This window comes from Siphateles boraxobius, unplaced genomic scaffold (genome assembly GCF_051911475.1).
Source record: "Siphateles boraxobius isolate OS27281-9 unplaced genomic scaffold, OSU_SipBor_1 13, whole genome shotgun sequence".
NCBI classification, from domain to species: domain Eukaryota; kingdom Metazoa; phylum Chordata; class Actinopteri; order Cypriniformes; family Leuciscidae; genus Siphateles; species Siphateles boraxobius.
In genome coordinates, this window is record NW_027508733.1 from 31,487,238 (window position 1) to 31,502,186 (window position 14,949).

Sequence of the window (14,949 nt, forward strand, 5' to 3'; positions counted from 1 at the left end):
TGATAAATAGACGCGTTGTCATTTATAATATATACGTTATAATTCAAATTAAATGAGTCACTTGATTATTATTGTTAAAGATAAAGGTTAATTATAGGTATCATGTAATCTGCTAGTCATGCCCTTTCAGTCGACAGCTCAGACAGACATCGACATGTAAGTTAGCCTAAGTGACAACGATGTTGTAACGTTTTAAAACATAAGTACATTTAATGAAAATAAATAAATACCCGCCAATAAAATAAAGTCTTACAAATGGGAGAAAAAAATGATGAGGAAAAACCTCCAAATCATTTTATGAAACGACATCAACAAACTTTTGTAGAGATATTTAAAGGGATAGTTCACCCAAAAAATAAAATTCTGTCATTAATCACTCTCCCTCATGTCGTTCAAACCCGTCAGACTTTCGTTCATCTTCGCAACACAAATGAAGATATTTTTGATGAAATCTGAGAGCTTTCTGTCCCTCCATTGACAGTCTACGCAACTACCACTTTGACTCTTTAATAAGTTCATAAAGAGATCGTAAAATAAATCCATATGAAGCGAGCAGTTCGGTCCAAAATGTACATCTTTAATACCATCATACTTCAGTATGCTAAAGGATTTGAAAAGCAGATTTTATTTCTAAAACCTTGGTAGTTTGAAAAATAAAATGATGAAATTAAAACATTTTTTTATTAATCTTTTATTTCATTTTAATGTTTAATTAATTAAATAGATTTTATTAAAATAAAAAAAGCTTTCTTAGAAACAGCTATTTAATTTATAGATTAAATTATATATTTAATGTAATAGATATTTATTAGCCTATATTTAAGATCATAATATAATTCTTGATTATTGGTAAGACTTTTCTCTTCCCTCCATAGACAGACTATTTTTATTTTCTATTAATTTTAGATTTTAATAAAAAAAAACTAAGAACAAATTAAATCAACAGTTATTTTATAGATTAAATCATATTAATTTAATAGATTTTTATGATACATATAAATTATTAATTTATAAATTATCATAATATAATTCTTGATTATTGGTAAGACTTTTCTCTTCCCTCCATAGACTATTTTTATTTTCTATTAATTTTAGATTTTAATTTAAAAAAATGAAAAACAGCTTTCTTAGAAAAAAACTAAAAAATGAAATCAACAGATTAAATCATATTAATTTAATAGATTTTTATGATACATATAAATGAATAATTTATAAATTATCATAATATAATTCTTGATTATTGGTATAGACTTTCCTCTTCATGAAAATAATATATTTTATATTAATTATAGACGTTCTTAGAGAAAACTGAATTGAGTTAATAAATCAAATGTTGTTTTATTTTAATTATCAAGTGATATATTTCATTCACTTTTATGATGCCGATAAATGATCATAGCATTTAAAATCATATCATAATTCTTCATTAGCAAGACTTTCCTCTCCCTTCACTGCCCTGCTGTATCTGCATCTGTAATATTACTGTAGGTCTGGACGTTTAGCAGTAGGTGGAGCCACAGTCACTACCATTATATTACAACAAGAATGTAGCAGTGAGAAAAAACATAATTTGAAAAGGCTTGTGAGAAAAACCTGCCTCTTATAAGAACATGATCGCAGGCACCTCGTGTGTGAGAGACTCCAGCGCTCCTCAACTACAGTGGGATAAATCACACACACGGTAAGCATCTCTTCTCACTTCACACACACACACACACACTCAGGACTGCTGGGAAGATGGGGACAATACTATTGTCTAAGGTATATTGTTTTTGCATTGCATTATAACCGCTATGACTTGCCTTTTACATCATTTTGACTGATAACTATAGTAACGGTTTGCAACATAGCTACAATTAACTGCAAGTTTTTAGTGGTTCACATTGAACAACTGCACTTTGTTTTATTAGGTGCACATAAAGAATAAAGTATCTTGTAATATTACACAAATACGTAGTACTTTTGAATGGGAATGAACTTCTACAGGTCTTCACGGAAACAAAAGAAAGCATGATTGCATGAATAGGAGGTTTTCTTGAAGAGAAAACAACAATTTCAACTGGAGGTTGCTAGAGGGCTTTGTCAGATAAATATGGTGTCTAAGTACTAGTTGGTACATGCCTTCAGTTGGACTACTTTTGAAATCGCTGTAATAGCCTTGTACTGTAGATTTACTGTTACTTGTGTTTTATTTGAACTGTTTCTTTCTGACACATTCTGGGAGGTTCAGAGATTCGCATCCTCAGGGAAACCCATTAAATTCAACATTACAAGAGTGAATTTGTCAAGAACATTTCCCACAGTGTTGAAATGAGTTCTGATGCCTCGGTCTCAGATATGCCAGATATGGTCGTTTGCACAAGGACAATGCGTTACTTTTAAAAATGTGCCATGGCATAATTACTTTTATGAAGTGGGTGAACGGGCCCAGATTGGACGCTGTTGTTTTGTGGAGGACTCTGCCAAGTTTCTGCAGGACTGAGCCAGCGTCAACAGCAGTTGTATTCAAACGAAACAATGTGACCTTTGCAACACGGATGAAATGTAATTGGGGTTTCATTGGAAACGGTGCAGATGCGTTTGAAGGCGCATGATGGTAATTTGTGAAAATGTGATCATGTTTTTTCCCCTGTGTTGCAGGTCACAATGCTCGGGATCTGCTTGTGTTTGAGTGTTGCCGTCCGCTTTGCGATGTCTCAGGAAGCCGATGCTCAGGAGCCTGTCACATACATGGCAAGTAGTCCAAAACACATGAAAGCTGCTTATGGGTATAGATTATTGTTTTGTGTTTGGCTTAGTTTTCTGGGGCCAAGCAGCGAAGGTGTGCACTAGGCACCTATCGTATCTGTGAGTGTTATTAGACGGCTGCCCTTAAAAACCGCTGGTGGGAAACTTGTGAAATTTGGCACACAGAAAGAGGACTGTCTGAACTGTCAACATAGCGAATTTGGAGTCTCTAACTCAATCCCTCTAGCGCCACCAGCTGTTCAAATATGCTAATAACTTTCAAACCATACTGGTAAGAAACCAAAAATGATTCGATTTGATTTTCCGACATGAAAAAATCCAATTCCATTTCCATTACAAAACTTCCACTTTGAATTTTTTTTAACGGAAAATCAACTTCTTCGAACTCAAATTTTTTTCATGATTTTAACGGTAAAAGACATTAATTGCGGACAGTAAGTTTCCTTACAATATACGGTAAATAAATGTAAAAGATCTAACCTTACATTTAATGTAACAATTTACAGTAAAATACTGTTAAATTTACAGTTTTTGGAGGTGAAAAAGAACAAGTCATTGTATAATTTACAGTGAAACCCCATAAATTGGCATTCCCATAATTGTATTTTTTTGTTGAAATAACTGTTTTCTTTCTATGTTTTTTCTTATCAGTTATGTACATTAGAGTTTTATAATACATCTAATGTGGTCAAATTAATGTTTATTGCATTACTTGAGTGTCATGTGTGTCATCATAATGGTGTTTAGCATTTCGAATTCGACAAAGAGCACATCAAAATAAACGTGAGGTCATATCTCGGCAACACTTTAGCGTATCGAGACGAGTCTTGGTACAAGTATTCACAAGCATGACCAGAGGCTACATGCAGCGTTTTGGCACAGCACTAATTCAGGAGATATGAAACATGCCTATATAATTGTCTATATAACTTTTGAACGGTTTGCTCAAAAAGGTATCTCTTTGGATTCAGTGCAGCATACAGAGTCGAATGATAACCAATTGATCCCATATTGATTATTTTGGGTGGCGGCCATTTTGATTTTTTTTTGCAAAATGCTGTAATTTATAAACACATTCGCTTATCATTACGAAACTCAGTGTGGGTCATCGGCACAATGCCCTGAAAGTAGATTTTGGAACAAAGCCACCTTCTGGTCAAAATTTATAATTAAATTTAAAAAAATGTTAATAGCTTTTGATTAATTTGAGCTTATTTTAATGAAACTGGATTTGATCCATTCTTTGAGTCATACCAAGAACAATGATAACAATTATGCCATATTCGGACAAACTTGTTGTCCGCCATTTTGAATTGGCTCAGAGCATCTTCAGATCATTCAGTAGCTGCGTTTACATGGGCTCTAATAAGCCGTTTGTAATCGGACTAGTAGCACAGTTGGAATAAAAAAATCACATGTAACCACGTCAGTTGGAATGAATTGGCAAAATCCGAAAATGGCCAAATCAAAATTTCATTCGGATTGTAAGGGGTGGTTTAAACCTTTTCTAATCCACACGATAGTACATGTAAACACTAAATGCGCACGTCAACCCGATCACTTTATTTAGTGTTTATGTAAACACTATGTTCGGATTCATCAATTGGAATGATTTCATTCCAATTTAAACAAAAATTGTCCATTTAAATGAAGTTATTGTCACCTCAGCACCACTTACTGGTCAAAAGTGATAAGCAATTAAATCAAATAATTGCATTTTGCAAATAATTTAAAAATGTCTTTAATTACTCATTGTTGCAGTTGATCTGATGATCCCAGCCATGCGTGGATAATTCATCATGACTTTTTTTTTGTGCTGGGCCACTTAATTGGTGCTTCCAGCTATATTTTTGTTTTGTTTTGAGTTTTATGTGTATTTATTTATTTTCAAACATTTGGATCAGTGCTGGGTTGTGGCAGGAAAGGAATCTGGTATGAAACATGTGCCAAATCAGCTGTGCGGATTATGCTGCTGACAAAAAAGGGAGCAAGAAAGATATATAGATCATAGGCAGATAAAATTATATATTCTTTACATAAATTTCATATCAGTAATCTGTAAATGTTGTTTTGTGTTTGGTTTATGCATGTTTTTATTCATTCTCAAAAATCAGATGGATGGATGGATGGATAGATAGACAGACAATCTGTGTGTGTAAATAAATAGTCACAGGTGAATTTTTAATCAGCCATCAGTTTTTGGTATCTTGCTAATATTGGTCATTTGCTGCATTTTTACACACATTTTTTTTATCTCTTGCCTCTTACACATTTTTTTTTTCTTTTGCAGTGCACTGGAGGTTATGAATTTGACTTTGAGAAACAAATCTGTAAAGGTAACACAACTCTTTTCCCTTCAATCAGTTGTCTTAATAGTACAAGCATTAATGTTAAACCATAATATCTCATCATGTTAATCATGTGTCTTTCTACACATAGATATAGATGAATGCAAGACAGTGCAGGACGCCTGCAAAGGGGGCATGAAATGCGTCAACCATTTTGGTGGATACCTCTGCTTACCCCAAAACGCTCAGATAATTGTCAGTAACGGCGAGGATGAGCCCACTACTGCCCCACCAGTGGAAAGAGGAGATGCTCAACCCGGTATAGCCCCCAGTTACAGGGGCGATTACTCCAGAGTCCTTCAAAGCCCAACACATACAATCCAGTGTGGTGTCGGTTTCATGGCAGACTCTCAGAACTACTGCAGAGGTGAGCAATAGCTGTGTGATTCTCTCCAGAATCTTCTACTTGGTTAATTTAAGTATTTGTTGAGATTATGGAGTTTAAAGATCTCTGTGAATGGTGTGTGTAGAATAGCTTGGTGTTAATTTTCAAAATGTTGTCCTGGTGTTCTTGCACCCAATTTTTTAGGTCTGGACACTGCACTATAGTGGGCGAAACACGTATACACTTGCTCTTCATTGGCATCAATGGTTTAATCAAGAACCTTTAACTTCCATGGAACCTTCCCATTCCACAAAAGGTTATTTATGTGGAAAACGGTTCTTTTGATTATTAGAATGTTCTCCACACTAAGACTAAAATGTTTTTTTTATGGCATTGCTGTGAAAACCTCTTTTGGAACCTTTATTTTTAAGTGTGTACACATTTGAAAAAAGTAGGATTCCTTAAATTATATAAAATTCCCCCAAAATATTTCTGCCATACGGAGCAAAAATGTATTACAGTGGCATCCTGTGTCCAATTCTCACAAAATTTGGTAAATCGCTTCTTTTGGACACCCTGCACATGTATACACAAATTTCACAATGAACGGATTTGAATTTTACTTTCAATTAAAAGGTAATTTCAAATGGCTGCTTAAATTTGATTGGCTGCAGTTTATTTCTGTTGATTTGTTGGAAACCATGTACTTCCATTAATATATAGAATGGGAGAGGAGTTGTGAATGGCAGGGATGTGACACAGCTGGCAGCATACGTCACATGAAACATTGTGCAGATGGAAAAATTGGACTGGTTATGAAAATTACATCACACTACGTCCGCAAGGAGTTGAAAGTGTATAAATGAGATATATGTTGCGTTTTACTCATGCAAAATAATTTTTTGTCTATTAGATGATACACTACAAATTTTGTGGCATAGGATGTGTTTGGTATTAGGTTTTACAGTTTTTAAAATTGAGAGAAAAAGTATTCTGTACCACACAGTTCCAAAGTTATTAGTGAAATGTAAAGTAGCTTATTAGCCTATAACTAATAAGTTTGCAGCACTTGAAATATTAGGGATATAAATGTTGTAAAATATTAATTTAGTCAGTATACATGGCTAATATAATGACGAAATATGATCTTCATGGGCAGAATATGTAGTTACGACACATACCAGCAGGGCTAACCAGACCATGCTAACAAGCCAAACACTGACCCCTTGGGAAGTCATTGTGTCACTCATTGGGATGTTGTTGTATCTGTTCAGAGGATGCAGTGCCAGAAATCTGCTTCCTCTGGGTCTGTCTTCCTCTATCTGGTGGATAAAACAATTTTTGTGTGTGTGCTAATGATGTTTTTCTTTCCCAACTTGATAGATGGCTCAGTCCTGTTACAGCATGCAGAATCCCTGTGCTAGAAGCAAACAATTTAGGTTGCATAAACCATTCAAGATGAGACTGAAAGACATGAATTGCAAAGACATGCCAACTAACATTTCATCCCAAAAGAGTAATACATTTGTTTCCCAATCTTAAATCATTTTATTAAATACTATGAGCAGTCATTTGCACGGATTCCATCGCTAATCCCACTCCTGCTGAGGAGTTCAGGAGAAATCAGCATCTGGTCAGAGTTGGTTTATACTGGTTAGCATTGGTTTGGTTTTCGGTCTTGCTGGTGGATCATACTGTCTAAGAGCAAAACATAGCTGGTGCAGCTTATACCAGTTTCAAGAAAAGTTTATATTTAAATGTCATGTGGTGACATCAAAAAGTAATAAAATATTTTCCTTATACCTTGAATTCATTTGAGCGTACACATCGTAATCATTATTTTCACGCAATAATTTTTTTAAAATACATTTTTTTAAGTAATTTTTTTTTATTTTATTTACTAATTCATACATTCTAATTATATGTTTGGGGACCAAAACCACATGACATTTTACAACATGAATTAATAATAAAAAAATAAAAAATAAATATATAATGACACTAACTTTACAAACTAATCCAGTGAGAAGTTTTTTTTTTATCAGAAGTGATCACTGCATCAACCTGGTACCTTTAAACACGACGTTGTCTCCAAGACTAGTGCACCAACCATTGTATTAGAACTGGTTCTTTCTGTAATCAAACAGCTAACAGGTTATGTGGTGTTGTTTGAGGAAGTATGGGTCAGGACATGCATCTCTCAGCCCATTAAAATGAGTCAACAATTAGCTCGGGCCTCTTCCCGCAAAGAGAGTCGGCCTTCCTTCGATGTTTACATATTTTCGGCCAGTCTCTTTCAGAAGTGCCTTGGCAGTGATTCCTTTGGAATCTGACACCAGTTTGTTGGAATTAAATCACATCATGTGGGTGATCACAGACTCCAGGTGTGCCTCTCTCAGAAAGGTGGGCGAGAAAACTGCAAGCTTTTTGTCTGAACTCTCGCCTGCGAGGTCTTGCACCTCATTTTTTCCAGTGTGCATCGGCCAGTTTGGCTATCAGCAGTGCTGAACCCCCTGAAAGGGCCCAAACGCTGGTCAGCAAAAGCTTTGGAAACAGTCGACGAGAGGCCCCCCGGGAGGCTTCGGATCTGTGCGTTGACATTATTCTCACATTAATGCTTCAAATAGATCACTAGGAGGAATCTGCCTGAATGTTCTTTCGTTTGGAAAAGAAGGTTTTGCACTCACATATGTTGCACATCCAATAGCCTGTATATGAATCACAGAAGACTGGGCTATTCTTAGGCCTTTGTATATAGTTACTTGACCAAACCTGGCAGATAAGCGCAGACCACCCATGATGGCCCCCACACTGTGAAAGGACACTTTCTGCGCTCCAGAACTAAGCTGGAAATCTCGCCAGACATACCAAAGAATGATTAGGAGTGCAGAAAAGATGTGTGTTTTGGATTATGCTACCTGTTGTTTTAAATAAGTGGTGTTATTAGTGTTATATTTGAGGAACAGAATTAAATGGGCAGTGAATTGCATTAACAGGCCAGCAGTTATTTTGTTTATTACTCATGCACTTGCATTTTTTATTTGATCATTTGTCATTAATGTTCAATTGCGTTCCACCTTTTTTTCTTTTTACAGATGTGAATGAATGTCTCACTTCAAACCCGTGCCAACATCAGTGCTACAATCTGATTGGCTCTTACCTCTGCCAATGTGAAGTCGGATACGAACTGGCTTCAGACTCCATCTCCTGCCAAGGTTATTTTTTACTCTTTTTAAACCTATGTAAGAAAGTATTAATTTTGGTTTTAATTGCATGCTAGTTTGTTCGAATTTTCCTGGATATTTTTTAACCTAGTAACAAAGACAACAATTGCGACTCTTCTCTAAGTGTATGTAAACAAATGATTAAAGTATTCACAGTAATATGCTCACAAACGTCCGACTGACATCCGATTCATTTAGTTGAGGTGAATCTCACAGTTTCTTAGCATGAAGGAGTTGCTAACATTGACACTATCCTGTTGTAGCCAATCAGATAACAACAGTATTTCAATGCAAATAACACTGCACAGTGTATTTTCCCCAATGTATATTATATCATATCTTAATGATTTCGATGGCCATTGGTCAATTGTGTATTATGTGATTATACATTTATAATTCATAAAGAAATATAGGTATTAGTATAATAGGTAAATGGAAGGATACATTAGTTTAAGAGCATTAGCTTACATTAGCTTAACCTGTTAGCATGTTCTCCTTATGATATTGAATATTTGTGGGTATATAATGTCTTGTGTGAAATAGCCATTTAAAAGAGATTAAGTTATTACAGGCTATTTAAAATTGTCTTAATATTTGTTGATCTAACAACCTACTTGGCACTCAAATGTTACGCTGTAATTAGCAATAAAGTTGTGTTTTTTATAGACATCGATGAGTGTGATTTCTCAAACTACATGTGCCAGTTCCAATGTGTGAATCAACCTGGAGGATACAGTTGTGTGTGTCCGGATGGATACCAGCTCCAAGGGACGCGGATGTGCCAAGGTATATTCCAGTTTGATTAGTTCAGGGCTCCTGAAGTGGCTTCTGAAGTTGCTCATTGACCTTTTCCACTCTGTTAATAGATATAAATGAGTGTGAAGCAGCACACAACTGCAGAGAAGATGAAATGTGTTGGAATTACTACGGAGGATTCCGTTGCTATCCCAGAAACCCCTGCCGTGAGCCATACGTGAAAACAGGCGAAGGGTGTGTCAAAAGTCCTAATAAAATCATGCTGTGTTGCAATAAAAAATGTTTTTTTAACCATTTAACTCTCTACCAACAGTCGCTGTCGGTGCCAGTCGCCAAGTGTTTGCCGGGGACTGCCGCCTGTCATTGTCTACAAGTACATGAGCATCTTTTCCGATCGCTCAGTGCCTGCGGATATCTTCCAGATTCAAGCTACCAGTGTCTACCCCAATATGGTAAACACTTTCACGATCAAATCCGGCAATGAGGGAGGAGAATTCTACCTGCGGGTAAGACGTGACAATTTTTTCAGTGGAAGATCTTTAAACAGTTACCCCAATCCTAAATCAGTGATTCCAGCCTTTTAATACATAAAGAAGGATAGTTTCCTATTTAAAATCATGGCATTTCTCTGCCAAAACAGGTCTTAAGTCAACCCTGTTACATTTGACTTTTTTTATACATGAAAATACATGGTTGAAGATCAGTGCAAAAGGTCTAACTAATAATGGCATTTTTTCTGTAAAAGACTCTCACTATTATTTTTCATAACAGAGTTGAACAATTAAGCTTGACAATATAAACTTGTAGAGACTGTAAGAAATACTTACCAGTTTGAACCAGAACTCATGACATTCCTTTTCCAAAACAGGTTTAGCACCAAACTTGTAAAATGTTTTGTTTTTGGTTTGAATGTTACAGCGTTGAAGACCAGTGCAAAAAGGTCTATTAATGGCCTTTCTTCTGTAAAAGACTAATCATTATTATTTTACATAACAATTGAGCTGGAAAATATTACTGTAAACAATACAAAAATGTATAGACTGTAAGAGATACTTCCCTCTGTTTGAACCCATGACATTAATTTTCCAGAACAGGTTCAGCGCAAACCCTTCTACATTTAAAATGCTTTCAGGTTTATTGTTACAGGGTTGAAGATCAGTGCAAAAGGTCTAATAATGGCTAACAATGCACAACATTTACAGTCAGTATTCTTGCTCTTTTTGCTGAGAATTTGTTTCTGTAAAAAAAAATAAAAGATGACTTATTTTTTCATAACAGAGTTGAACAATTGGGGTTGACAATATAACTATAAACAATAGTTTTAAAACAAAGCTGATGAAGACTGTTAGAGACACTTACCTCACTTTGATCCCATGACATTTCACTTCCAAAACCGGTTTAGTGCCAAGCCTGTTACATTTAAAATGTTTTGGGGTTGAATGTTACAGGATTGAAGATCAGTGTAAAAAGGTCTAATAACGACCTATTCTAGCACTGCAAAACTTCAGATTATTTACTCAGTATTCTTGTGCTTTTTGCCAAGAATTGTTTTCTGTAAAAACCGATCACTGTTATTTTCCCATAACAGGGTCGAACAATAATTGGGGTTGATGACATTACATTAAAAAAAAAATTTGATAGAGGCTGTAAGAGATACTTAACTCACTTTGAACCCATGACATTTAGGACCAACCCTGTTACATTTAAAATGTTGTGTGGTTGAATGCAAAATCTATCACTCCACAACATCAGATTACTTATAGTCAGCATTTTTTGTCAAGAACAATATAAAAAAAAAACAGTTATATTCAAAATAAAATGGGTCACTTTGACTAATAACATTTGCTCGTGGTGTAGTCTCTCTAGTGATTGTCTTTCTCTTTGTCTTTCAGCGCTCCAGTAATGTAAGTGCCATGTTGGTAATGACCAAACCGTTGACTGGCCCTAGAGAACATGTTGTGGATCTGGAGATGGTCACCCAGAGTAATGCCTTGAGCTACCGTTCCAGCTCACTGCTGAGACTCACTATTATAGTGGGTCCATACCCTTTCTAAATCACCTAGTTTGACTGAATCAGCACCTTGGTTTTATGTTTGTACTGCAGCTTACTATGTTTAAAATGTTCAACACAGCATGATCACCTGGCCTTGATCAGTGGTTCTTAACTGGTTGGTGGATCATAGATGGAAACCAATTCTAAATCAATTAATAGATTAATTAATATTGGAATGTTTATCTTTATATGATCAATCGTTTGTATAATACATTTCATGATACTGTATTGAGTCACCAGTTAATGTCCGATTTAAAACGTGGGACCCCGAAGCAAAACCAGCTGAGAACCACTGGTCTAGATAGTTGCATATTTACTGGGTTTCAAACAGGAATTGGTTTACTAATCATAAAAAGTAGGCTGTCTGGATTATTGAAGTTTTCAAGTAATTTGTAACTTTTAAATTTGAAACGAGTAACTTGACAAGGTCTGAGAGGGTGACATGAAGACCAAGAAATATCTGAAAAACAACACAGCTGGATAACAGAAAAGAAAAAGAAAAAAAACACGGGTTGCTTAAGTTTCATTCTGAAAAGCACTTATAGGTTATTCTTTGTCTTGATAGTAAGAGGATTTTCTCCCGATTCTGCTGCATGGATCCATGTCAGTCTTTTAAAGGAATTGTTCACACAGAAATTAAAAGTATGTCATCATTTAGGCCTACTCACTTTTGACTTTCTTTCGTCTATAGAGCATATAAGGTGAAGTTTAGCTAAATTTCCCACGTGCTTGTTTCCATACAATAAATGTCAACGGGGACAGATGCTGTGGAGCTCCAAAAAAATGACAAAACACACCATAAAAGCTCAGCTATATTGCAAGTCTTCTGAAAAGACCAAAATGTAGGTTATACACTGAAATTGTTCCCTCCACCACAGCTCTCGAATCTTTTACTCGTCTCCATATTCAAATTGGTGTCACAATTTGTTACTACAAATGCAGCATCCACCAACCATAACTTTTGTCCTGTTAGAGGCCATTCACACATTGCAAAAATGCAATACGTTGGCAATGGAATGGGGGAAAAAACCAAGGTTGTTGAACTGAGTGTCATGTGTAAAAGGCACAAGACGTGAGCTCAATGGCCAAATACATCAATGTAGGTAGCATATGTTTACATAGAAGAACAATGGAAAAGTAACAGAGGATTACAAAAACACATGTGAATGGGCCGCTTACTGACACAAAACTATCATACGGCTTCAAAACACAGGCGCCAATTTATGTTTCTACCACACTCCGTAACCCCAGGTGCAAATACATTAACAACCATATATAAACACACCTCTATTCACCTCTGTTTCCATGAGCAAATGATAACTGGGCTAAGCAAGGTGACACACATATACGCAACAAATGGCCCTTAAAAATTTCAACATGCTCGTTGCTTAATAATCAATTATACTTAGTGTTAGTTTTTCAAGAATAGGCCTGCGGTCTTTTTTTCCGTGCGATGGTGCACTTGATGAATTCATTACACAAAAGTTATTTGTGTCTCACGAAGAGAAACACACAGACCGAAAATACATTTAACCAACCAATTCCATGAGTGTTGTCACGGGTCGCTCTCTTGCTGATATACCTGATGTTTTTGGAGTTCATTTTTTAAAATACAATTTATTATCGTGGAAAAAACAGAAAGCACAAGCTTTTGTGACAGGTTGTTATGCTGTAATGTTAAATATAGTAGAATTGTGTGTATTATGACCTGTCGTGACACGATGTGAGATCCACCAATCAGAGAGGTTCCCGTATCTCAATCGATTTGATGATTGGTTACGATGGAGGAAGAATATCTTGTGTTTTCCCGTGGGTGCTCGAGCCCCCAAGCTAAAGACTTACAATATAGTGCACAAGTCATATGTTCTTCTTTTATTGTGCTTTTTTTTTTTTGGTGTCATTTCCGTCCCCATTCGCTGTTACTGTATGGAAAAGAGCAGCATGAACGTTCTACTAAACTTCTCCTTTTGCGTTCCTCAGAAGAAAGTAAATCATACGAGTTTGTAACGACATGCAGATGAGTAAACGATGACAGAGTCTTCCTTTTTGATTAAACCAACCTTTTAATCTATCAATAAACAAAGTTTTACGTTTCTTGCACATGGAATAAATCAAATAAGAATGTAATTATCTTATAGATTCCTTACTAGATTTGACTTTAGCAGGGAAAAAATGTGTTTTATAGGTGGAACATGTGGATAACAGAACTGCATATAGTTAGGTGGAACAGTTTGTGTCGTAATCTAATGGCATCCTTAGCTAATGGAAATCTCCGAATGTGTCCTCCGCCTTGCAAATACTGCAGAAATGACTCCTATCCTATGAGAATAAGGCAATAATGTTTTGGAAACAGAAGTGATGTTTTCAGGAAATTGCTGGCAAGGGTTTAGGGTCGCATAAGCAATGGAACTGTTGCCTAACATGTCTGTACGGCTGCCAGAGCAGCGTTTGATCTTCTGCAGTGTTTCGTGTTGATGGTCTGTGACAAACACTGTTACTTAAACCGTTGCGTCACACCCAGCAACCCCAGAGACGTGGTCATGGGTGAGGCCGGAATGGGTCGCGCACCACCACGGTGTATGAAACTATTTTGGCAAACAATTTTTATGTTGGCTCCATAGTGATCTGACTAAGTATTGTAATATAATATGGATGCCTGCAAGTCCTTATCTGTTTTCTTATGATCAAACATGCATTATTTTGATTCACGCATGGTGAATGCTCCCTCTTTTTCTCTCATTGAGATCATTTTTGCTTTTATCTAAATTGGTGTGGACCTGTTGTTTCTGCTCAGTGAGGACAACAAAGGTGTTTGTAATTGTTTAACAAACTAAAAATGAATTGGATTTGCACCTATCGTTTATGTTTCTGTATTTTCAGGATGTTCTCAAGTTGCACTTTTTTTTTTTTTTACTCATTCTTAGCCTTTGTGCCATTTATTCGGCTGCAAAGTTTTTGGAAATAAAAAATTAATTCAGTAACAATTGTGTCATTTTTATATGCTTATTCATTTGTTTGCTTCATGTAAAAAAAAATGTATCAAAACAAACGTACCACCAGAAAAGAAAATACTCATGTTGAAAAATCTTTTGCTAGTATTGCATAACATGCATGGGTCAGTTTGGTATATTACTGGAACAGTTTAAGAGGACCACCAAGATTCATCTGCAGTTATTACCTCCTGCGGTTGCAGATGGGAATATATAACTATGTGATGTTGTCATGACAATAGTTGAGCAGTTCCTGTAAGAATATTTACACACTGAAAGCCAACTCATTTACAGAAAGCATGCAAGTCATACATGAACTGCATGTCTTTGCTTAGATTTCAATGTATAAAAAAGAAAAGGTGAACTAAATGTTGAGTGTATACAAAAAATCTGGAGAATTATAAGAAAATTCTAAAAACATTAAAGTAGAATATAAAGTAATTTTCTAACTTATTATGGCTAACTTATTTTTATTGTTAAATGTGAATATATTATTAGGTAGTCA

General features: G+C 35.6%; 1 protein-coding gene across 2 annotated transcripts; it reads left to right on the forward strand.

Annotated features, from left to right (window-relative positions):
• The first annotated feature begins 1,496 nt into the window (after positions 1–1,496).
• On the forward strand, positions 1,497–14,435 carry LOC143736281 (EGF-containing fibulin-like extracellular matrix protein 1). 2 transcript variants are annotated; one of them, XM_077227019.1, is made up of 9 exons: positions 1,497–1,681; positions 2,641–2,733; positions 5,039–5,084; positions 5,188–5,463; positions 8,517–8,636; positions 9,312–9,431; positions 9,512–9,635; positions 9,715–9,907; positions 11,294–14,435. In XM_077227019.1, the coding sequence occupies exons 2-9, from the start codon at positions 2,647–2,649 to the stop codon at positions 11,453–11,455; spliced, it is 1,128 nt and encodes a 375-aa protein (XP_077083134.1). In that variant the 5' UTR covers positions 1,497–1,681; positions 2,641–2,646; the 3' UTR covers positions 11,456–14,435. The 2 variants fall into 2 exon arrangements, with proteins under 2 accessions (XP_077083134.1, XP_077083133.1); XM_077227018.1 differs by having other exon boundaries at positions 1,681–1,761.
• Positions 14,436–14,949: the final 514 nt, after the last annotated feature.

Coding starts and splice junctions, on each gene's coding strand:
- LOC143736281 (XM_077227018.1), top strand. CDS start 1,738: ATGGGGACAATACTATTGTCTAAG. Junction 9,432..9,511: donor AGGGACGCGGATGTGCCAAG/GTATATTCCAGT, acceptor CTCTGTTAATAG/ATATAAATGAGTGTGAAGCA. Junction 9,636..9,714: donor TACGTGAAAACAGGCGAAGG/GTGTGTCAAAAG, acceptor CTCTACCAACAG/TCGCTGTCGGTGCCAGTCGC.